This window comes from Balearica regulorum, chromosome 2 (genome assembly GCF_011004875.1).
Source record: "Balearica regulorum gibbericeps isolate bBalReg1 chromosome 2, bBalReg1.pri, whole genome shotgun sequence".
NCBI classification, from domain to species: Eukaryota; Metazoa; Chordata; class Aves; order Gruiformes; family Gruidae; genus Balearica; species Balearica regulorum.
In genome coordinates, this window is record NC_046185.1 from 92,070,004 (window position 1) to 92,095,502 (window position 25,499).

Here is a 25,499-nt window from a genome sequence, read left to right on the forward strand (position 1 = left end):
GGACTCTCACAGGTAACTCTGAGAAAAATGAGCTACTTGACTCACCCTGGCACCATGCACTTTTCCTCTGTCAGGCAGCTCCAGTTCACCCTGAACCTGCATCCGCTCCTTAGCATCGCCAGGGAACGGGATGGTGGCCATTTTATTGCTCTTCTTGAAGGTTCAGAATAAGCTTGGCGTGCCGGAAGGCTTCCTACTGCACCAGTGGAAGGCTTTTAGGTTGAGAGAGGCCATATCGTCTACCCACAAGACAGCCTCTCAGACTTGACCTTCACTATCAGAGTGATGAGCTGACAGTGGTCACAGTGGGCAAGCTGGATACGCACTGAGAAGCCCTCACACCAAAGAGGGGCTGAGGGAGACGCCGGTGTGCTGTCCTTTGGTTGCAGGTAAAACCGGGCTGCCAGGGGCTGCTTCAAAGCAGCACGGACAAAACAAGTGAGTTTATCTTCAGTGCTGACCCTGAAGGTTGCGCGCAGGAGGGGCGTGCACGCACAGGGCGGGCAGCAGGGAAAGGCTAAAAGAAATGATAGGGCTGGTAGAAGCCATTTGCCCTGCTTTTGTTTACCACTCCAAACACGGATTATTGTCCCACGCTAACTTGCAGTCACTGCGGAGAGGTGACGGAGGGGCAGAGCCACCGGCAGCAGGAGGTGGGAAGGCTGATCTGCCCCGCAGGGTAGGACGACAGCCTGTTGCAGCCTTAGTCCTACGCACGTGCCAGAAAAACTCTGAGCATTTTTTTCTGAAGACTGAACTACCTTGCAACAAATGAGGCCTTTACCACACACACAAGGAAAAAAGATGCTCACAGAGGACTGTTGCTGTTGCATGGTGCTGGCAGGCAAACATTCAAAAATGAATGGGGCAGAGTAGGAAGCCCTGACATTAAAATTCCTATTGCACATGTATATAAGGACAGAGTTAAGATTTATACATTCTTACCTGCGGCCTTTTCTAATCTTTCGAATGTATAACTTCAAGGTGCTGCTTTTTGTTGTTTGTAGAAGTTAGTGCGTCATCACGTAACTAAGCCTGCATTCAAAATGTGCAAGATGTGGAGGTAGCGCAGAACAAGCGTGCAGGCAGAAATGGCTAACAAGTGGTTAGCTGTGGCTTTAGCTGCGTGCCAGACGCCCCTGTGACAGACCTTCCAGCCGGTCACAGCATACCAGTGGAGGTCTGGGTTTGGGCAAAGAGCTAGAAATCAAAGTCTCGGTTTCATGACTCTGTCACTAGTGTGACTCACGGCAAGTTTTTCCAAACCCTTCACTCGTGTCTCCTCATAAGCATAGTAACACTATGAAGCTTGTTGATGCTCAGAGTTTTAAAAAGATGGTTAAGGTATTGTATAAATAACAACTACTTATTGTAAAGGCTCATCTAATCACTTCTAATCAGAACCATAACATTTTCTTGTTTGGCTTATATTACCGCAAGCGTCATCCTTTGAGATCTATGTGCATATATATGTAGTATACAATAAATAAGCTCCACTATGGTTCAAAAGAGCCTCATCTGGGCAATGACTCCGAGCCAGGCAAAACTGAAAAGAGTGAGCACAGCCAGAATCAAAATAGCCTCTTCCCTCCTCTCAAGCCGACAAATCTTAAGTACTTCAAGAGCAGCCTTTTTTTCTTGCTCCCTCATCTAGGAAGACCAGTGATCTATTTCATCTGCCTCAAACAAAGGACTCTGGAAAGATGTTCTTAAATTTATTTTCTCAACCCTGGGGGCATACAATTACTGCTGTTCACTCATGCTTTGCATGTTTAGATATTGGAAGGACGCATGTACTTTCTGTCACTGTTAGAGCATTTCCACAGCAAACTCCAGGGCAGCCAGCGTGTTCCCAACTTGGGCTGTGCCCACAACTGGCTGTGGAGTTGGCGAGCCAAAACCTCATTTAGGTGGTTACAGAAGCAGGCAGTACCTTTACCAAGCTGACAGCCGACCAACGTGCTGCCCCTCGGGTTCTGATCTGTGCTCAGTGAGGTGGGGGAAACGCAGCAGGGAACGGGAGGAGGACCCAGCCGCTGCCTTCAAAATTGCGGCTAGTTCCTCCCAGCGGCATTCCTCGGGGAGCATATGATTGGCATGTGTCAGCCCCCGTGGCTCAAAAGATAAAACGCTTCACTAGCCCAAGCGAAACAGGTCACAAGCGTAGCTTTGGCTGTGATTCAGAAAAGCACCCGAGCATCCTTTGCTTTGTGAGCGGTGTGGCGTAAGGCAACAGGATGCATCGACAGGCACAGGATCCGATGAGGGCGACCCATCCTAGCTGTGCATTCCATTCCCTGCGTCATGGGAGCGGAAAGGAAGTGGTTGTTAGCGCGAGTTTGGCAGCACTGCGGTTGCAACCTGTTAACAGCCCACTGCTGTTTGGATTTGCTCTGTGCAGGATAAAAACGTTGCAATCAAACACATTTTAAGTGCAGGAGTCCAGCTTGAGAAACTGAAGCAAAAAAACCCGCAACTTGTTAAAACATCTGCTCAATGTCAATTTTATTACATTATATTATAGCAGTATGGTGATTTGACACACACTTCCAGCACCTTGTAGGACACTACATTATGGACTGCTTCACCTGTTTAGCATGTAAAGTTAGGTGTCTGTTCCTCGCTGAAGCTCCAGCTCTCTGGGGCAGTCCCAGAGCTGACTTCACACTAACGTGGCAAGAGCCTGCACGTTGTGGGAGCTTTCAGAGGTCCTGTGGACGGCATGGTGGTTTCTGACGCTTCTGTCTCTAACGCTGCTTTTGGGGCTGTGCTGAGCCTTGGCCGCGTGGCTCTGGAAGGCCCGGACGGTTCGAATAGCAAGGATGCAGACCACAAAGCTGGCAAAGTACAAACAGGCAGCAGTGACGCCAAAAAGGGCGACGGCCGCGTCACCGCCCTGGACCACGCAGTTCATGGAGGTATAACCGCGGCGTGCATACAGCCTCTCGCGCCTCTTGCAAACTTCCGTCGAGTTCACCTGGCTGACAAAATGCAGGTAGAGGCCGACCGCCACGCCGTACGCCACGCCGGCCAGCAGGTTGAAGGCACATTCGCCCGCCAGCAGCCGAATCCTGAGCTGCTGGATGGGTTTTGCCCCCACAACAAGGAAGACGAGGGTAAGTACTGCTGCTGTTAGGCTGAAGGCTACTCCGCCATACACGCAGGGGGCTCTCATCTGCGTGAACTGCATGTCCAGATCCCTCACCTCCTGGAGCTCCGTGCCCTCAAAGGGGCTATAGGCCGAATTCAGGCTAAAGGATCCGGTGCCGAAGCCGCCAAGGGAGGTGAAGCCTGCAACAGAGGCTTGGGCAGCACCCACGCAAATCAGCACCAGGAGGTTAACCGTGATTTCCACAAACTTCAAAATGCCTATAAGGAGCAGAAAGATGGGAACAGGCATCAAAGTCATGTCTTGTGCAAACTGGGGGTGACAGAAGTACACCAAAACCAGAGACAGAGAGCACTATCACTGAGATAGTCCTCTTGGCTATGGCTACAGAAGAGCGCTGTTTTAAAAAAAAAAAAAAAAGCGAGCTCTCGTGGGTACATTTTGGAGGTTGAGCAAATTACTTTTTTTAATTTGTCAGTGTGCTTGATAAATGGATCTTCATGCAGGGAAAGAAATCCATAAAAATTTTACTGTGCTTGTGTTATTGCCAAGGCAAGCTCACAGTGATTGTATTTTGGCCTGTAACTACTTGGCATAAACACGCTGAGCAAGAAATATCCAGTATGAACAAAATACTGAAGTTAAAGCTGAGAAAAACCTAGAAGCTTCTAATGGCTTAAAAAATTGTGCAAGTTACTTAGGTCCTTTAAAATGCCTTTACTGCTTTTAACTTACGCTTTTTTTTTTCTTTCTAGGTGTTCGTTAATTTAGACTTATGATCTAACCAGATGCAACTCCTACTTCATCTCCTTCAGTATAAAAATCTCTTCATAAATGTTAAGAAGCAGTTCCCAATTGCACAAAAAAAAAGGAGGAGGGGAAGGAGGCAAAACCCACCTCATTTGCAGAGGTAAGATAAATGAATTTGATACCAGGTCATGCGTTCTCTTCTACACCCCCACCTTCAGAAGAAAGCCTTATGACTTCTGAGCTGACTCTTTATTTTCTTATATTATGCTACTTATAAAGGTAATCAAGCTTTTTTTTTTTGGGGGGGGGGGGGGGGGAAGTGCATAAATTACCTCTTTTTGTGGTAGCTGCCTGTCAGGAAGGTGCAGCATCTGTTAGATAAATCTGATTATTCTGTGACAGCTCACTAGGGGTCAGACTAAGATTAGTAAACATGACGGATGTTGAAGTGTAGCATAGCTAGAGTTGCCTATTTGGGAAACGAAAACCTCTAGTGTATCAGGCGTGTTGCTTCTCTAGTTCTGAAGTTAATTACTGAATTGTGAATTTTACTATTCCATTGCAGTCTGACAGCCAAGAACGTAAGATGCTTGACACAGTGGTCCCATATCTGTCTTTAAAACGTGGCAGGATCTCCAGCTCACGTACAGATTTTCATTTTATGCTGCTAACATTGATCAGCATGGCATTTTCCTCTTGAGCAATGGCTCAGCTGCTGTCAAGGCTGTACGGGCTTGAAAAGAAAGGGCTGAAGCAGCACACAAGGGAATTAGGCAAATTCCTCTCTTGTGTTGCCAGATGTTTCTAACCAAAGCAAGCCAGTGACAGCCACCATGAAGGATTATCGGATACTCCTATTCTGCTCCTTCTGTTCCCTCCACAGAGGCCTGAAGTAACGGGCGTCTTCCTGCTGCCCCTCGCTCTTCACTGGAAGGTGCTTGTGATGGTTTGACAAGGGCCTTTGGCCTCTTCAGGAGTTCCTGCTCCCCCCTGTACCCAGCCTGGGCCCCTCACTTCTGGCAATGCAGGTGTAGGTGGGTACGGAGCCCATTGACACTGTGGCCCTGCAAACCATCCCAGAAGCACAAGGGGGAGCAGTGGTAATGGTGGTAATACCTGGGAATGGAGAGGCTCAGCATGTTCTGGTTTGTGTGCGTAATGTGCATGTGTGTATATACACACACACACACACACAAAGTGCATACATATACAGATTTCATATCCTAAAAAGAATTAGGCAGAACAGGCAAAGAAGACAAAGTGTTCTTGCTGAGGAGGAGCTAAGCTGCAGTTGTATGTATGTGCTGCTCAGAGGTGATGCTGATTTCTGCATGACAACATGCCTTTTCCTTGACCCTTTCGCACAACTGTTTCTGTGAAGCAGGACAATAACCATGCTGGTTACCAAATCTGTTCAGGAGGCTTCAAATATTTCAAAGGAAATGCTTGTGAAGCTAAATGTAAAGAGAAATTTACATTTTCGTTCATGAGACAGGATTTAGGACCCCTTGTACCAAATTCAAACAGTGTAGCCAAAAGACTCACAGTTTTTAATGGGTATATAGTTATCACTTTACCAGACTGTTCAAAATATTTTGAAAGAGTAATAGTTGTACAGAACATTCATTGGAACTGGATCAGAAGTCTGCTCAGTTGAGCTGTACAATATGCTTTCCAAATAGAGGGAGTCAACTTGGGACCTCAGGGCCCTTGGACAGTGTTGAAGGCATAAGGCCACTTCCCTTTTTAAGGGCTGACTACTGATTTCATAGATGCTCCATCAGGAAGCAGTTCTTACAAGTCTACAGGGAGGAAAGACCATTTGATTAAGGGAAACATAAATTTTAACTATGTTTGGGAACTTGGAAGTTGGGAATTCATGACCAGTCAGCTTTCTTCTAACGCTGTCTTCAGAATTTCCTTTTTGCCTATAACTGGCGAGGCACTCTGACCCTCTGAGGATCACCTCGCTGAGCTTTAGAAAAGGCAATTTTTCTCTTGTCAAAGTAGCCAGCACCTGCTGCATACCTCTCCACATTTACAACCGACCCTAATCCTCAGTGACACTGCTCCAAAACTTCTTACGTATTCACACAAATTCTGTATGCAACCCCTTAACTTCACTGAGCTGATTGCTGGTAGCACAGTACTCTTTGTTGATGGGATGACAAATATGATCATTGTAGGTCTACGGTATTTTTAATTGTGGCAGTAGATGCTTTAATGGTATGCTTGAAAAATTTCCTTAGACAGGGCATTCAGGTTGGACAGGTTTTGTATGTACCTGTACAGGTTTCACACATGCCTGCTGTAGAATTGATCAGAGTAACAAAACAGTGGAGAGAAGTTCATTAGCAGTTACTCCACTAGTTATTTGCAACATGTGGATTAACTTTAAAAAAAAAAAAAAGGTGCAATAACAAAGCCTCCTGTATTAAAGAAAATCCTAAAATGATGAGCAGTACGTAGAGTGAAACTGTGAATTACAAGTCCACGATGACAGCCAGCAGGGTTTGTGAAAGTAGCAGACAGTTACTGGAAATCCCTAAGGCCTTGTACAATCATCAGGGCTTTGATGGAAATATTTAGCCTGACAGTGTGTTCAGATTTTCACCTGGGCACCCCAAAAGCCTCATGCAACCTTGATCTGTAACAGTTACAAGCTGATACCCAATCTACTACGCTAGTATAAACAGGATAGACTTGAGAAATAAGGAATGAAAGGACAGTTAAGTTTTGAATCTTAGCTCTGTCAAGGTATGCTAACACACACACACGCTAGCAGTGACCTGTGCCAAGGGCTGACCCCAAAGCCCCGCTTCTGAGTCTACGCTGCCATTCCCGCTTTCACGGGCCGGTTAGCTACATCATCTTAGAGTTACAGCTGCAGAAACTAGACTGCCAAAAGGCCTTTCTACGGGGAAGTTACTTATCTCTTCAACTATTCCCCAATCCCATGCAACAATGAACGCATTGCAAGACTTGGGTGTAAAATGACAGGAGGTCTGAAAATCTCAGAACTCCACTGGTTTGATTCCTTTCTTGAGTTCAAAATCTTGGGATCTATCTAAAATACTACTGACTGACTTGTATTAAAATTAGCACAGTGAACAGCTGGCTTTGGGAACTAACCCTCTCCATACGGGGAAGTAATGAGACTCAAGCCTGGGCTCCTGGATTTCCACTTCCTTTCCCATGCTTCTGTCCTGCGCTGCTTTTCAGCACTGAAGGTGAGGAGAACGACTGCAATCTAAAAGACAGCGGGCCTTGCCGGAGCTTTCCAGAGAATTGTTTCATTCATTCCATAAAATTTAAATCTGCAGTGGATAGTAACTTCAATGTATCATACTTGTTAACTTTGAATGCAATCTTTTTTGCTGTGAGTAGGCTTCCTGCTATAACAAACTGCAGCGTTCCAATTTATACTATTAATCTACTATTCACTTTTTCTTTCCCTTCTATCCCAGGTGCACAGTGGGCTATTGCCATGGTATTAACCCACTAGTCAATGATTTTGTCTTCTATCAAATGGTGGGCTCAAACGTCCAGCGAAGCAGCCAGGCAGCCTGGTAAGGGTGCAGACCTACAGGCAGCTGACCTTACTCTAACAGCTCCTACCCCTGGCTGGACAATCACCACTTTTCTCCTCTGTTCAGTAATAACTCAGCCTAGCATTGGGCCCTTCCAAGAGCTGTTTTAATAAATTGAAATAGCAGGAAACGATTCAACTCTTTTCTTGTGTGCTACTGTTTTTTCCTGCAACTTTAGCAACCTGAAGTGACTCACAGAGTATCTATCTGATGAGCAATGTGCTGGCATGAGTTTAGCAGGGGAAATAACACAGCCAGGGCCAGAGAAGGACCAGAAACTCTCCTTTTCAGGTGAGGTGAGCTGTTAAATCTGCATGCTCTGCCTCATAAAACCACACTGTGGCTGACTGCGTGGTACCCAGTAACTCAATTGCGTGCTCAAGTCTCATTCGTTGGAAGCTGTGAGGAGGCTTTTCCATTCAGGCAGTGTAGCAGGATGGCCCCAGTGTTCAGGTGTCAGGATCACAGTGTGTACATAAAGTGAAATGGTCAGTCCATATTTGTTCCCTACGTTTCTGACCCTGACAAGAATCAATTTGTAGGACAGTCGGTTCTGGCTGTTTCTGCTGAATTCCCTCTGACCCCACGAGGGCCTGACTAATAGAGGAGACCTACAAAGTGTCTCCCTCCACTGCATCTTGGCACAGTAGTCATCTTTTTTCCTCTGTTGACTGCACATGGACTCTTTCTCCTGTCTCTTTTGGTATCGTTCTCTCCTCTTGAGTTAACATCCCTGCATACTTCTAAGATATTTAATGTTTGGCTTTCTCCATTCTGGCTCGCTTTCTCCCTCTGCTTCCTTTGCAGGCCACGTAGCACCGGGACCGGGGTACCCTGCTAGGTGCCCTGGGGGGGGTCCTGGCTGCCCCTTGGACACCTGGACCCCAGCGGCAGGGCAGCAGCGCTAGGAGCCGTACAGGTCAGTGGTGCCTGTGTCACGTCCCATTAGGGGTCACTCTAGGAGAAGGGAAGAGGGGAGTTAGAAGCTACAAAACAAGCATTAAAAATCTTTCTCCCAACCTTTCTCACTGACAGTTGTCTTTTTGGTTTTTTTCCCAGTTTGGGTAGCTTTCTGTGTCTCAGAGGTAACTTTGTTTTTTTCTAAAGGAGCAGACAAGTATTTTGACCATATATAGTGACTTACAAAAGCAGCAGTCAGTCCTGAAAAGGATCTCAAATGCTGAACTTCTCTCGCCAGTGCAGGTTTGGCATTCCCCAGAGAGTAAAGGCACAGCTCAACGCGCAGCTTTGGTCACCTCTCTGCTAAACTCAGTGGTGAGAGGAAAACGTAAGGGGGAAAGAGGAGAAAACATCAAAGGAAAGAGGGCGTTTGTTCTGCTTTTGGAAGGGGATAAAAATGTGACAGAAGTAGGGAGGAACCAAAATAGTAGAGGAGAACTGAACAAGGGAAATGAAATGGAGACAGCAGTCACAACAGATTAAAAATATTAAATCTAGATGCAAAGTATTAAAACATTTTGCTAACGGTATTATTCCCCTTATGTATACCAGTACAAAGCAAGATCTTACTGGAACCAGTAAGAGGAACTGAACCAACCCCACTGATGCAGGATCAGGGCAATACACAGTTTTGTCATAAACAAACAAATCCCCCCCAAGCCCCCACCCCACCATTGTTTTTGTAGGTCTCTGTTCTTCAGCCAGTGGTAGGATTGAGCTTTCACTGAGTTATGCTAAAATCTCCCTAATGGAGTAATGTTCAAAGGCGGAAAAAACCACAACCCAACCCTAAAACACAAGAGTTAGGCAATGTAACACCAACAGTTATTCACAGAATCTTGGCTTTTCAAAGGACCCAGGGGAACTACATACACAGAGCCAACTGTATTTAAATGGCACGTAAGCGCCCAACACATTTATGCTCATTTGAGGTATCCATCTTACTGGAAATCAATGGAAAAGTAGTTAAAAATTGGGAAAACTAAATGATTTATGTGCTCTAGAAAGAAGCATTATTATTATCTTTTAATAAGTTGTCCCTCTTTAGTCAAGATAATCGCTCCATTAGGAAATCTCAAAGTATGACCAGGCTTGTTTTTAATGATTCAGAGAAGCCTTGCATTCACAAGCAGAGTGCTCAAATCTAAATGTATTGTCCTGTCTTTTCTGTGTATCATCTTCCCTTAAAGAAGATGCTCTTTTCCTTCTGCTTAATACCCTCCCATCCTCTAAACAGTGCTGTCCAATTTTCACAGGAAAGGGTGGACTTAATTTGTAGAACTACTGCCTCAGCCTCTATCCCCATACCGTTTCTCACCACTGTATGACACTAAGATTTATTTGCCATCAAGACATAGTTTCAGTACAACCCAGCCCCTGCCTGGGAACAACAGCTCTGGTTTACTTGTTCCCAGTAGTTCCTTAAAGCATCACTTCTAGCATGTTCCTGATTTCTCTCCTGTTAACAAGCGTGAGTCATCTTCCACAATTTTGGAAAGGGTGGGAAGCAAAAGGTCTTGCATTAGACTGTAGCACTTGGCAATAGTGATTTAAATACAACGGCTGTAAAAGGCTGTACATGTATTTGTAGCGCTGATAGGTCTCTCCACAGTCACCTCATGTTCTGCATTTCAGGAAATAGCCTTTTTTTTTCTTAATGTACCCATAGTTCTTTCAAGTAGCAAACAAATATCTTAGTACTGAAACAAACTTGCAGGAGGGTGTTGTTTTTTTTTTAAAGAGTTTAGAAAACAATGAAGTACTCTTGTTCCTTATGCCAACTTTCCATAGCCACTCCCTCCGTTTGAACAGAAACTGAGCTGCCTTTAGAAAGTACAAAGATTGGGGTGTTATTGCTCTCTATGTAATCACGGTCTGACTGACGGTAGGTCAGGTTGGAGCCACCTGTGAACCTGAGCTTCTCATTCACTTTACCAACTGTGGGTTGTCACACCTGGTGAGCAACATTCCTGACTGGGTGGATGTTTTGCCTTTAACTGAGCTAAGATCACCTGCTCAAGAAATACAGCTACATTCAATATGTAGTCAGTCGGCTGGATCAATTAGCTTTGAGAGCCTCTTCTTAAAGAAAAAGGGTTTCTTTCTTGGTTCACAGAATTTGGGTCAGATGCGGGGACGACAAACCCAGCGGTCTTACAAGCAAGATGGTGCAACTCCTGTTCTATACTGGTTGAGGGCAGACTTAACTAACATTTCCCAGTAGGGAAGCACAGACTAGAACGTAACACATACCTAACAGCTAACATCAACTTTGCCAGTAACTTTCCCTGCCAACTTAGGCGAGTCTTCTCAGTTGTAGTTCTCCCCCCTCTAAAAACAATAGCATACACATGAGCACAGTGCCACAAGGTGGATGAAAAAAATTTGCTATAAAGATGTGGGCAGAGTGAAGTCCCATATGTTGGCAGGGCAACAGTTTGCTAAAGGTAACATTTGGCATCTGCCACTAGCGTAGCTCCCTGCGTGTTTTTATAGAGGTAACTGCTCATGGCTGTTTGTGTTTCATGGCAATCAGGACTTACCTCCAAGTGAAATACGTGAACTTCAGAACAGGAAGGTTACCTGCAGCTCTGCCACTGTATCTTGTTACTGTGCAATTTTAATTAAGCATTTTGAATAACTGGGATTATTTTAATCTGTCCAGCTCTGTCCAATTCCCACTACTAATATCCTCTGTCTTCGCAATTACAAGATTAAAAAAACTTGACAGCAAATTCAGTCTGTTAGTCACGCTGTATTTAAAATAGACTTTGTAACAGATAGGAGGGGGAAGCCATCTAATTACAAATGAGACTACAGGGGACCTTAGTGCTCCTTTCTTACAGCAGAAATATGTTGAAATTAACTGCCACAGGAACAGTATATGACAGCTTTGAGCGCAATTTAAAGGAGCGACGCATGGCAGACTGTAGGGGCAAAATGTGAAGATGGCGACTTTAAAGTATAGCAGTTACTACTTGTATTGGGTCCCTCCACAGAAACGTAGGTATCCTGCTGACCGCTGCTGCAAACATCTAATGTACTTGTCAAATGCTTCTTTTCATCCATAGAGTTACCTGCATTATGCACATTTAATGACACTTCAGTGTTTTTGAACATATGTAACTGAAGCCACAAAAGGTCTTTTACTTCAGCCCAGTGCCTCTTGCAGGCCACTGTTCCTCCCCCAACATCTCCACAGCACTGGAAGGGATACAAGTGCTCTGCAAAATATTGCTCCCCTCCTGCTCCCACGTCTGACTCCAGGAAGAACAGTATCAGGACAGAACAGAACAACACAACAGCAGCAGTATAATGGTTATGAACAATGGCATAACTCAAACCAAGTGTCTACTAGTTTGAACCCTGGGTTTAAGGGTGACTTTTCATCTCAGTATTTTTTCCAGTCTATGAGTATTTGCCAGCATGCATAGCTACAGGAAAAAGAAAATGGACTGTGTTTTTTAAAAACAAAAGCTTATAGATGTTTACATATGAATTAATGCTGGCTTGCTAATGCATGAATATGTCCTGGAGAAAGTCATTGTTACTCCCTAATTCTATTTCCTCCTCCAAATAAATTCAGTTTGATATTTCCTCCTGGCTATGCCTGAAATTGGAGACTTTTCATGTTGTTACAAACCATAATGCTGTCTTTTTCTGAGAGGAAATTGGTCTGAAGGTTTTAACAATTGTGGATGTTAGAATGTAGGCTAAAGGCATGATTGTTTGGAAGCGCCTACAATATGCTTAAGAAATCTGACACTATTCATGGCTCCTCTTTAAGCTGTATTCATGACAGCAAAGAACAGGGATTCAATTATACTTGCTGCCCCACAAACTGTTTTCTAACCTTTTTAGTGCTGCCTCCCTTAAAGGCCAAGTGAGTTGAAGAATTAAAAAAAAAAAAAAATTACTTAGCTCAGAAATTATGACCAGCACAGTACAATTCTATACAAGGCAAAAGTGCAGGTATTTCCTGAGCTGCATATTGACTGAAGATGGGAGAAACTTAGTTTACCTTCACTGTTTAAGTAAAACTAAAGGAAGCATTAACCTGGAATTGCATTGCTCCACCTCTTTCACACCAATATACATACTAAAAAGGAAATTAAAGGTTTTCAAAGTCAAGTGACCAAATATCTACAACCAACTTAAGATCAGCAATTAACTCTTGGGTTTGACTCAGATTTTGCTCTCTGTAAGGTGAAGGAAGCAGCATAGCAGCCAGCCTTGAACACTTTGCTCATTCCCTCTAGAAACCAAAAGCACTGAATCTTGTTATATTTTCAAAGGACCCGAGGGGGGGTCCTTTGAAAAGCAAATATGATTACTAATTAAGTTTTTCTACACAGAAGAGAGAACTACAGAAATTTTACCTGCACTGTGAAAAGCAAGTTGAATGTTTTCTTCTGAAAGAATTCCAGCTCTAAACATCCCCAGGCCAAAAACTCTTGTTGTTTTCAATGTGTTTCAGCTGCTTTAAATGGCACGTGCTATTGTGCATAAGTTGTAAGAAATGGTTATTGCAAGCAGTAATACATTAGTTGATGAAAGGTTTGTCTTTATGAGGAATGGTTTCTTTCCAATTCCCATATAATTACACAGAGCATCTAGATGGCTTGACATCAGCCTATAAGCTGTTCTTTAAGTCTCCTTCACTACTATAGAAACAGAAGGTGGCAGACTTCTGTGTTTCAATTGCCTTTTGAATCTATAATCTGCAGATCTGCAAGTGTGACGTCCCTATGAAAAACATATAGAAACTAGACATAAAGATAGCATAGCAGGGAAGAGGCAAAAGATGTTGAGAAGGAAGTCATTCGAAAGAATTAGCACATATATGAAGAAAGGCAATCCATGTGGCAGTGCTCTTAAATGACACAAGCTCCTGTGAGATAAAACAGAAGTGTTTAAGGCCAGGTTGGACGGGACTTTGGGCAACCTGGTCTAGTGGAGGGTGTCCCTGCCCATGGCAGGGGAGTTGGAACTAGATGATCTTTGAGGTCACTTCCAACCCAAACCATTCTATGATGCTCTCACAGGTTAGTAGTGGTCGAAAGAAAATGAAGACTAAGAGGAAACAACCGGTTTTCAAACATACAGAGTTAAGGAGAAATCTTTGTTTTGTGCTGCTTGTCACTAGTTATGCCCACGTTACAAGTGCAATGGGAGCGGATCTGTAGAGTGAACCAGTTGGAGCTGAAGTCCTACAAGCTACGTGACAGACATTTTCTGGGGACAGAGAAGTACTTTATTCTAGCTCTAGTTCGGTCCAAAGGACAGAGTGCCTGCTAGTAGTCACAGCTCACCTTCTCATTTAGTTTTATCTGAAGGAAATACAGTTTGTGCATCCTGAGACTGCTCTGCAATGTGACCCAAAAAGCTGTAACTGGGAGCTCCAAAGAGTTTCAGCTGAAAAGTGCACAACAAAAACCTATAGCAGATGGACAGGGTAATGATTTGATAAAACTGAATAGTGAGATTATGAAGTATGTTTTAATAATAACCACACAAAATTCTTCCATGATTGCCATCTGTAAAATTGGTAGGCTGCTTGAGAGTTCAAGCTTCTGAACGACAAATTAATTAAATCAGCATTTAATAAGCAACTTTGCATTTCATGCATGTACTCAAACACCCTCTCGTCTGCAGAGCACACAGATGGGCTCTAAACAAATCATTTCAGGTACGCATACACCCTGTACAGGGCTGACAGGCTACCCAGAAATGGAAAGAATTCACTCTTGATAAGGACAGAACTGACTGTTCTTCACTCTGTGAAGAAGTGATACGAGCACAGTGACAGGGAGGAAGGGAAGACTTCACTCTAAAATCATAAATATCAGGGAGAAGGTCAATATATGAGACTACCATTAGGTATTTTGAATACCACCAGAATCAGGGACACCTTCTTTAAAATGTTTTAAGGAACAAAACAGTACTTCTTCAATTGGCACAAAGAAACTGTGGAACTCCTTGTTGTAAGATAATATGGAGGCCAAACATATTCAAAAGGGGATTCAGAAAAGGATTAAACAAATTTGATAGGTCTGTAAAGAGGTATTAAGCATAGTAGAAGCAAATATACAGTCTTCCAGTTCAGAAAATTCCACCAGTGTCAAGTCTGGAGAGCATTCCAGAGGACACCTCACTCTCTACTGGTCCAAACTCTGACGGTCCTCTGAAACTTGCACTCCAGTACACTGTTTGAGAGGATGCGTCATCAGGTGCCTCGTATGATCCAGTATTGCTAGCCACATGATCCTCCTACCTGAATGGCTTTGAACAGGTGTTGCTCATAAAACGTTTTAACAGACTTTTTTTCCTTTTGTTTTCGAGATGAAAGGAATAAAAAGGAGCAGAATGTTTTGAAGTTTCTTAGATGGTATCTAAAATGGTATCTTAGATGGTTTTGCCCTATGGGCAAAAAGGGTCAGTATCAGTTGTTTCTTCCATTATATATGGGTTGGGTTTATTGTCTTAATGCAGTTGTAGGGGAAAAAAAGAGGGTGAAGATTAGGGAGGGAAGGTGGGAATAACAAAGATAGGAGAATGCTGCTGCTTGCAGTTAAGATGTTCGAATCATCACTGCAAAAATAGCTGTCTGTTCCTGAAACACAACTTTAGCTTTTTGGGATGTTGGTGGTGAAAAGCATGGACGAAGAGGGCAGTATCTGCGTGAAGAAAATAGTTTTCAGAGCTCTGGTGGTTTAGAATTCCTCTCTAGTTTGCCAAACAGGTCAATGTGCACAAAGAGCCTAAGTATATTTGCTGGGAAGGGAAAAAAACCAAAAAACAAAACCATAGTGAAAGTAGAGTGATGCATGATCAGAAACTAAGGTTCACATTTCAGTTGTTGCTTTGGAAAAGACTATGGTACATTACTTGATTTCCTGGCCTCGTTTGATACTAGTTTATTTTACAATTACAATGATTAGGAAGGGGGAATTTCACCAGAGTGCTGATAAATCATTGGCAAAAGAAAGAGATGGTTAAGAAGCATTTACAGGAACTTTTCATGTTGTAAGAAGTTGTAGCTCACATGCACTGACTTCTTAGTAAACAATTCGTGTAGCTTTTCTTTTTTAACATTTACCATGACTGCAGGGAATTCGGAATTCTGCAAAACAGTTCTAGGAAATTCTGCTAAATCTTGGTACTTTCAAAAATTAAACAGGGGAGTAACATTCTCATAATCTTATCAACCTCCAATATCTTTTCATTTTCTGAAGTAAAACTGCTAATAAAAGGGTTTATTTTCTACATGATCTCTTTTCCCTCCTCCACTGCAAGCTCAGACAATAAATTTTTGGAAAATACTGAGCAATACCTGGGGGAGGGGTGGGAGGGAAATCATCATCGTCAACTGATGCATCCAAAACTAGGACATTTTGAAAATGTTAATGATGTTTAATGCACTGAAATAATGAGAAGCAAATGCGGGTCAAAAAAACCCCAGCAAGTCACATTAAGCTATCCGTGAGTCTAAACCACCACTGAAACTGAAAACTAAAAATAACTCGCCACTTCATTTTTCTAAAGCTGTGATAAAATAAGGCATGGAGTTTTCTAGAGTTTCTCAGACAACTTAAAATAATTTAGTACTGATGAAAAAGAAACTGCTGATACAATTTTATCAGGGATAAAATATCAGTATGGGTCTGTATCATTACATATACTTTACTAACTGTTGGAGTTTCATCTCCTCGAGATGAAAAACTAACTGCACACAAATACACAGAACATATAAGAGAAAATAGTTCAGCTCACTCTTAAAATTGTCCACATATTCGCATAAAGAGAAATATTAGGAGCAAATTGAGTGTGTTATTTAACTTTCCCTCATGGAGTGAGGAAATAATCTAACATTATGTAATTGACTTCCAACAACTAAACTCTTCTATTTGCATCTCTACTGGAGGACACTGAAAGGTTGCTTATAGACTTTGACCAAAGACTTTGCACCTAGCTGCAAGTTCAAACTCAGACTGCAGTGGGCCTTTCCTACAAACAAGGTGAGAAAGCTCATTGTCCTGGAAGAGGGAAAACTTCAAAGGAGTAATGATATTTTAGCGCCTTTTTTTTTTCTTCAGTTTACGGGAATGAGTTTACTAAGTGTTAAGGCTGATTTCCTCCCACATTAATCCTCATTTCTCTGCTTGTTGTAGTCACTTTCTAGCTATGAAAAAACCCAAGTTATTTCTTAAGAGCTGTTTTATTGGATTCATGTCCAAAAATAGTTTTGTCTCCCACAATGTTGCTTTATAAAGATGTATCAGTGATGACTGGATTAAATCCAGAGTTGATAAAAAGTCTGAGAAGAACGTGTCAGAAATAAATTACCATCAAAGCTTCAACAGCCATCTTTAAATTGCCTAGAGATGTAAATATCTATTTTATTCTTAAATCCCAAAGGTTAACTCTTGCTGCACAACCTGAATGATTATGCATGTGACCCACTCAGATGCTCTGTATGCATACTCCGGAGATGCTATCTAAATATCTCTATAAATCCTGCCTTTAGATGGCTAAAACGTGCTAGTAACCTGCAGTTACGCCATTCATTAACTTTCACTCTCACTGGTTGTTTTTGGTTTTGTTTTCAAATATTCCTCTAGCTTTACTTTGTGTTTGCTAAACACAGAAACCAAAACCAACAGAAGTCCTTGCAAGGAGAGGAGTGGATGGCAGACAATAAGAATCTCACATACCTCTTGTTGTGCATACCTTTGAACACTTCATTGAGAAGGTCTCCTTGGGAGGATAATATTCTGGTGGTGGGCCAAAATATTCCTGTGCTGTTCGTGAGGTTTTAAGGTAAGGGTCTGAGCAAACAGTGGAAGTCCTTGAGTGCTGGGCACTTCGGATGACTTCTGTTGATCTACAATGGAGTAAATAATTAATGTATATTATTTAGATCGTGCTCACCCCTGAACATTAGGACATGAGAAACTGGCAGACACTCCTGTTATTGGAACCAGCCAGCCTGCTTCATAGGTATCTGATCTGTTTTGCTTGCGTGTTTTCAAAGCAAATATCCCACATACTTGCATAAATCCGTGTTCACAAGAATATTTGCACTTGATTGTTGTTATTTTGGTAAACTGTGTACTCACTGAGAAGGCTGACTGAATTGTTTAGGTTACCCCCAAAAGGTAGCAAGGAGGAAGGTGTGGGGAGATTTCCTGTTCCCATAAAAATGAGTAACAGCTTTTTCATGAAAAACAAACATTTTTAGCTAATCTGTAGCAGCCCAGAGAATAAAAATAAGAAATATTTTCACATAATAAATGTGTAAAGTAGTACAACTATTTCATGGTAAGCATTTTGTCAAGTTTGTACTTCCAATTACCATGTCTCGCAAAGATGCCTTTTAAAAGAATGAAAGCTATTAAAAGAAACACATAAAGATTTTAAAGTGGGGGAAAAAAATTGCCTATTTAAATTTTTTTGAGGTCTTTGATGATATTTTAAGAGGAATTGAAAATTGACCCAAAAAATCAATTTCTCATGTCTCCGAATAGACTTTTCATTTGTATACTTCAAAATGGAATTGTTCACTTTGCTGCAATGACATACAGCTCCACATCTGAAGCCTGATGATTTTTAAGGTTGGTGAGATTTACATTATTCTATAGGAAATGTGCAATTTGCTCTTTTTTAACAGAGCTAACACTCAGGTTAGAAGAAACATTGGCTATAAATTGTTTTGTAAGTGTCTGGTCTAATCTACATGGTCTCCCTCATCTGAAGAAGAATTGGAGCTTGCCTTTTTCAAGGTACAGCTGGATAATTTTGTTATTAAAGGGTATTTTAAGTCTCAGTCAGCATTATTATTGTTAAAAATCTTCTTCCTATTCAGTTTTTATCTTGAATTTCTTATCCACAGATCAGCATTTTCAACTGTAGTTTTGCTTCCTAGTATCACTGCACTTCACTAAGGTTTATCTTCATCTAATTCCAGACTCAACTTACAAATATTATCTCATTCATCTATATTAAATCATGTTCTTTGTAGTTTTTACATTTTAATTAAGACATTCAATAACAAGACCAATGCTAACATCTCCATGTGTAGTTGCCAACAGCTCTATTTGGCTGAAACATTTCTGATTTTTCTGACCTTTGTCCTGTGTCTTGTGCAACCACCAAAGCATCCTGCGCAGCTGTGTCACATAAATTAAATAAGCTGTGTGATTTATAAGACTTCCAGTTAACTTGAAAGCAATCCCTTTGGTACTTCTGATGCAGCTGCTTCTCTCTATTGTATCCTGCTACTTGCCAGAAAACAAAACAAAACAAAACAAAAACCAAACAACCCCCCCAAGTTTCAGCAACAGAGTACAATTAGGAAAAAAAAAAAAATTCTTTCTTTTAGATGCTTTTTTTTCTCACAATGGCCTTTTCTGGCCACCTTTACTCCTGTTTTCCTTCAGGACTTTCCAGTTCAGGATAATGCAACTCTTTCTCCTCAGCAAGGTCAGGAAGCTTGCTATAGGAGTTTCCGACAGAAATGCGTTTGGAAATAGAAATACTCAGGCTAGAAACTCTTACTCATAAGGGATGAAAGCATTAGGCACCCAAATAACAGTTTCCATGAAATCTTCCCATGTATTTCATTATCATATCTGGACGTTTTCTGGTTCATCAGCCTAAGTCTTCACCAAAATACTGAAGTTTCCTTACAAAAGCAGCTGGTTCTGTCATGAGAGTAAAGCCAAACTACACCAAAACAACTGATGGAAAAGTTCTTCGATTAGTTGTAGTGAGGGTTGGTGCCTCCCAGATTCTCCACTTGACTCTAAGAATTATCTCCATGGCTATTACAGATCTGTAGCTGCCACTTCCCTTCCTCTAATCCCCAGCGGATACAGGGATGGTCTGTTGGCCTTTACGGTCCTTCCACCAATTTTCAGTCTACGTGTGCAGTCATTTAAAACTAACAACAAAACCGAGAAGTCCACAGAAGCGCTTCACTAAGCGGTGGTTTAATTTATAGCTATCCTTTCACACATTGCTTTTATTATGCTATATATGAAAAAACAAAACAAAGCTCCAGCCCTTTTTTTTTTTTCTCTCCACAGTGCAATTAACACATTCCTGGCATTTGCTGCTCTCACTTCTAATAGGTTTAAGATAATTTAACTATATCCCCTCCTGATCTCTGCTTTTACTAAGGACAGTCATTCAGCCTCTGAGGATGATTCTTAGGCTGACCTTTGATCCCATTTCTCTCCAATTTTTCATGATTTAAGAGAGACAGAGGAAAAATTCATTAGCTATTTTCATAATACAATAGGATTACCAGCATCCAAATGTTTTATACTTAGCCATAAGTAGTCCTTCTAGTCCACACAGTTTTTATTCTCATCCTGTTTTTCTTGCTAAAATGCAGATTATCACGGAGTACTTCGGTACTTCAGCTTCTCAATAATCTTAATTATACTTATTTCCTCTCCTTCTTTGCCTTTATTCTTAAACTGCCCTACAATCATGCCCCCAGAGACTAAACAAGAGTGATGAACACCTTATTGCCATGGCCAATTTGCCAGTGTTATTTAGAGCTACAGACCTCTCTCTTACAATGCAGTCACTGGCATGCACTCACAGCAAAACAGCATAAGCTCACTTCCACTATGCTGTAGCCTAGCCAGGTGGGAAGAAGTGTAAGATCCTACAAGTTTATTTGTCACTGCAAACCTTCTACTAGTTGATTTGCTTATTGTATTTACAGGGGCTGGCCCGCTATCAAGTGCTGCAAACAGCTTTAGATACTTAACTACTCATTTATTGACTGCGACTATTGAAATTAATTTTATTTTGGATCAATACAAACTTGTTCACAGCTGAACTAGAGCAACCTGAGAGTTCAGTAAGTCCCTATGCTGGTCAAGTAACATTCTCATTTAAGCTATGCGTATTTGGCAAGCCTTGGGCTTGCTGTCACCTGCTGACCAGCCTCTTCAGGAACTGTAACTAACACACATGGTCACATTTCACCTACTTGTGACCCAACTTGATCCAGATAGCCCCATGAAATTCACATCTCCGACTGTGCCACACAGCCTATCTTTCTCCCCCATCTCAAGTTCAGTACAAAGAAGGCGGCTAAAAATTATTTAAAATTTCTAAGTGTTTCTAAGCTCCCCGATTCTGGATGTGGCATGCTCATGCTTCATGATTTCAAGACTGAGTAAATGTTTTCTCTACCACTGTAATATGAAGGTATTTAAAAGCAATCAAACAAGATGACAGATGTTAGACTTGCTGTGATATGTTTCTTTAAGGTAATAGACATACCTTCCATTATACGGGTATGGGTTTTTCGCTCTTCTGTCTTCATATCTATCAGATCCATGACTCTCATGGTGCCTGTATTGCTTATCTTGGTATCGTCTCCCGGCATGAGACATCTTGTTTCTTACATGTATTCTTTCTTTCTAAAATAACTTCCTGAGCCAAAGAAATAAAACTGGTTCATTTTATAGCTCTACTTAAAGTTATTCATTGACCAGCAGTCACATCCATTTCATGCTGATTCAAGACTTAGTACAGACTTCCTTAAGAAGCAAAGGAAGTAAAACCCTTTAAACTACAAGTAGAGCGTTCCTTTCATCAAAGAAGGAAGTTTTTCTTTATATTTTCCTACTCATCAAGTAATTGTAATATTTCTATATTCAAGACTTATTGCACTTGGCTTATTTACTAGGTCTGCTCTTTCTTTCCTACCTTTGCCGCAAGGACAAGGCACGATGTCCATTAAGAGCATGAATCTTTGTTTCTCTAACGCTGTCTCTTACATGAAGTGTTAAACCCAGCCAAGACCAGCGCATTCCGCGAGCGGGATACAGCTGCCAGCGGCGGAAGGGCAAACCTGACAACGCAGGCTGTGACCTTTGTCCTGCAAGTTTCTAAGAGGAGGGCACCCATGGGTGCCAACAGGCGCAGCACCAAACGTCACCTGTGAATTGGGTAAGCGTTAGGTACGGACAAAGCTGTGCTGGGCCGAAAATAAGTTTGCAGGAAGATACCTCCTTGATCATTAAATATTACAGGGATGTTATCTCCTGAAAGTGTCTTTACACTTTGAAGTGTGGCACACTTAAGCCCAAGCCTGTAAAACATGGAAACACACAGTTTAAACATGTCGGCAATCTATTTTCATTTGCCTTCGCTACAGACCTTCAGCTTTACTGCAGACATGCCTACAGTCGATTTAATTTTGTCCGATCAAGTTGAAGACTTGCTTAAGGACTTCCCTTCCACCTCCTTCGGGTGTCACCAAAGAAATAATTTTTATTTGTTTACAGTTAACAAAGAGCCAGTGCCATCCCCCGGGGGAGCTCAGCTCCTCCGCTCTGGGCATAAGCCATTTAGCAAGCAGCAGCCCTACACCTCTCCCCCGGGCCGGTACCGGTCCCGTCGCCTCAGCGCCAGGACAGCCAGCCGCAGCCCCACGGACCCTGCCGGCGGGGGCCCGGCCTGAAGCCCGCTCGCCCGCGCAGCTGAGGCCGTGGGCGCTGCCGGCACCTCCCCACGCCCGCCCGGGGACGGCGTCGTGCCCTTCGCCATCCGCCCGGGGGCCACAACGGCCCCGCGCCTCCCCTCCGCCTGCTCCTCTGAGGCCTCCCCGTCCCTCGGCGCCCCGGGGGCGAAGGCCAGCGGCCCCCGCCCCTGCCGCCCCTCACCTATGGGAGCGCCGAGCTCCGGCCCGCCCAGCACCAGCTCCCGGGAGCAGTCGGGTCCGCCCTGCCCTTCCCCGACCGCCCACCTCCGCCGCACCTCCCTCCTGCGGCGGCCCGGCCCCCCGGCGCAGGTGCTGCCCTGCCCGCCGGATCACCTCGCCGGCGGGGTCTGCTCTCTCTCCTTCCTGAGGGACCATCGCTGCGGGGAGAAGGAGGAGGGATGCTGCCTCCTGCCCGGTCGTGGGGGAGAGCTGGTGTGTGGGAGCGTGGGACAACCTGGGCTTTTGTTTAATTTAATAAAATGAGGTCCCCGTGCACCATGGTGCTGAGGAAGAATCTGGTAAGCGGGGCCCTGAGCGGATGTAAAACTTGAAGGTTAATAAAGTTAAAATTCAAGGGTCCCACCGGTTGCCTTTAAAAAAAAAAAAAAAAAAAAAAAAAAAAGCCAGCTTCATTGCCTTGCAGTGCTCAGGGCGGGAAGCCCTGCAGGACGGGGTGTACGGAGGATAGAAGGCAAAAAAAAAAAAGGGCAAAACTTGTCCCAAGAAGCAAGTGGGTGAGAACAGGTTGTGTTACACTGGACGGGTTGCAAAGGGAGGTAAGCAACTCTGGTGTAAAGCTGCATTTTAGATAACTGACTGTTTGAATGCGTGCAGTCTCGTTTCTTAGTGCTCTGCCGAAAACCCTCCCAGTGGTGGATCTCCGGGGGCTTTGTCTCCCCACTGCCAGCCTGTGATGTTTCCCGTACAGAGGAGCGATGTGCTGGTCCCCTTGGGATGCTTTCTGTTGGGGATAGATCTGCTTTTTGTACAGAGCGTGGGGCAGACCCATGAACCCCCACTGCAGCGTGCCCACTGCAGTCCTGCACACAAAACCAATCCATGTCTGAGAAGCAGGACGGTGGTGTTAACATGGCACTGTGCCCAGCTAATCTTGAGTCTTGGAAAGCTTCCCTACGCCGTGGCGCTACCCTGCACAAGAGCTGGGACCAGAAAATCCCTTTCCTTCCCGGGGCTTACACAGCAGCACGCTTGGGGTACCAGTGCCTCTGGAATTTGGGCTTAAAATACGCAACTGTTAGTACAGTCCTTTGCTGGGGCTAAATCCAAAGTCCCCTTTAACACAGGGGTATCAGAGGAACTGCTGTCCCTGAAATGAGGAGGTATCTACAGGAACTGAATACTTAAGACATGCAGTAGGACTGTGATTCCCTGCTCTATTTGAGCTGTGTTAACAGCTTCTTTTGCTGTTTACCATTCTCACCTCACTTAGACCTCTGCTGTTCCTAATTTCAGCTGTATGGTTCTTCTTCTCTCTGTCTTGCGCCAACCCTACTGCTTGCTTGATCACGTAGTAAACCAATTCAGCTTGCTTTCCAGCCAAAACCAATTCACTTTCTGCTGTTTTAGTGAGTTGAATTGGCTTTGCACTGCAATCAAATGTGCGCTGGAGCAAGGGCTTGGCAGAAGCACGTGTCCCACAGCGAAGAAACTGGGGGAGGAATGGGGGGAGAGGGCTACCTCCCTTGGCAGCATCGAGTGGTGAATATAACCGAAGTCTTAACATGAAGTTGCAGTTTGAGACACTGTTACCTATCAGTTAGTCGCTACGCCTTCTCAGTTTGGGGCTGTCATCCTGCTAGCAAAGGCAGTCTAACAGCAGGAGTGTTTTACTGCTCCATAGTTCTGCTTGTTTCAAATTCTTACTGTTTCTAATTACAGGTAGTTTAGGTTAGTTTGGCAGATTTTACCCTGAAGAAGATTAGGGTGCCCGCATGAATTCTGTTCTCCTGTCTAGGTGATAAACCTTTGGGAAAAACATTCTTCACTTGCACCCAGCAGAGGATGTCTGCTCTTGATGGGTGGTATAAGGGGTTCCAGCTCCCTTCAGGTAGGCAGGTTTCATGCAAACAGGAGAAAAATCACAAGGAGACATGGCTGGAAACAACAGACTGTTTTTTGGGAGGCTGAAATATGAAAGTACCTTGACAGCCGTTGTCTACAGTACTAACTAGTGGTTTTGTTAAAGCATTTCTCTTTTATGGGCTGAAAGGGTTAGGGTGTTGCCATTTGAGTTTGATGGAAAACTAGGTGGAAGTGAGGGGATATGATTATGGACTGGGTAAAATTCAGTGAAGCTGCCAGGCAAGGTAAGTAAAAAATGGTTAAAGTCATTATGGAACCAAGCAGCTGAAATAACGAGGCCACAATGGACCCAGAATTACATGGTGAGATCTACATTAAAAACTTAACGACATCACCAAGGGGTTTTCCCTGGGAACTCATAAAGCAAACACAAGACGCTGAGTTAGTGATTGCTGGAGTTGCCTATATACGACATAAGAACCAGTGAAACAGCCTACAGAAAATGGTGCTCATTAGGGAGAAACAGCCAGAGGTAGCAGCAGGAATATGTCTCTAAGGAAAAAAAGGTAGAAAGAGCTCATGGAGGGATTGGATATGGTACTGGCTGAATTTGGGTAAGAACCATCAAGGAAAAAGATCTCATCGTTTGTTCTTACCTTGTGTCAGGTAAAAGGATTCTGTGTTGTACGTGAGCACACAGTTTTGTATCAAAGATACACTTGATTCTGTCATCAGTTTCTCATTTCAATAGAAGTAACTTCTGGGACTGAATTGTGGCTAGCTGCTGAAGTCCGGAGGGACTAATTGGCAGAAAATGAAGTGTGACCTTTTTTTTTCCTGGTAATTTACCTGAGTAGGTCACATCTGTGTCTTGTATCAACGCAGTCCTGGAGACTTGCTCCAAAGTAACAAAACAAAAGCCCTCTAAAACCCAATCTAGGTATAGGGTACCAAGGTGCCGAAAATAGACCTCCAGGTTCAGATTTCTCCAGCCAGCAAGGTGGCAGGGCACCACTGGAGTCTGTTCAGTCTGACAGGAACACTAAGCTCCTGAGATCAGCAGGACTAAAATTAGCTTTGGAACATTTTTTTTTTTTTCTACCCGCTTGATGTAGCTTTTACATGAAATCTGTTGTTTATTGTTATAAACAGCAAGAAAAGAATTTGGGTTGAAGGCTTCCTTTTATTTCTTTTTCTAATTTCTTTTTTTTTTTTTTTCTTTTCTTAAAGAGATTTTGAAATCTCCGGTCTTTGGAATGGGAGGTAAATTGAGTTTGGGAACTAAAAGCAATTCATTATGTGTTGGTCATTTTTTTTCTGTCCTAGTAGGAAAAAACCTATCACAACATCAAATACTGCTTCAGCAAAAGAAATGTAAGCAATCATGACTGATTTAATATCAATATTGTATCCTTAGTGTGTGCTATTACAAATACTTGTTTTTAAAAGCAATGGAAACCATCCTTAGGCTTCTTTTACTGTTGTCCTTGGTACCGTGTGACTTGGTTGGTTGGTGGTTGTTTCTTTTCCAAAGCTG

The 25,499-nt window shown here is 43.1% G+C and overlaps 1 protein-coding gene across 1 annotated transcript; it reads right to left on the bottom strand.

Annotated features, from left to right (window-relative positions):
- Window positions 1-1,063: 1,063 nt before the first annotated feature.
- Window positions 1,064-22,144, bottom strand: LOC104644005 (MARVEL domain-containing protein 3). The gene is made up of 4 exons (XM_075744902.1): window positions 22,101-22,144; window positions 20,713-20,865; window positions 17,124-17,293; window positions 1,064-3,369 (listed from the first exon to the last, which is right to left on the bottom strand). Exons 2-4 carry the CDS (start codon window positions 20,823-20,825, stop codon window positions 2,663-2,665), a joined length of 990 nt encoding a protein of 329 aa, XP_075601017.1. The 5' UTR covers window positions 20,826-20,865; window positions 22,101-22,144; the 3' UTR covers window positions 1,064-2,662.
- Between the last annotated feature and the right edge of the window lie 3,355 nt (window positions 22,145-25,499).

Coding starts and splice junctions, on each gene's coding strand:
- LOC104644005 (XM_075744902.1), bottom strand. CDS start 20,825: ATGTCTCATGCCGGGAGACGATACCAAGATAAGCAATACAGGCACCAT. Junction 17,294..20,712: donor CCATACCCGTATAATGGAAG/GTATGTCTATTA, acceptor ACTCCATTGTAG/ATCAACAGAAGTCATCCGAA. Junction 3,370..17,123: donor AAAGGTATGCACAACAAGAG/GTATGTGAGATT, acceptor TGCTCCTTATAG/GCATTTTGAAGTTTGTGGAA.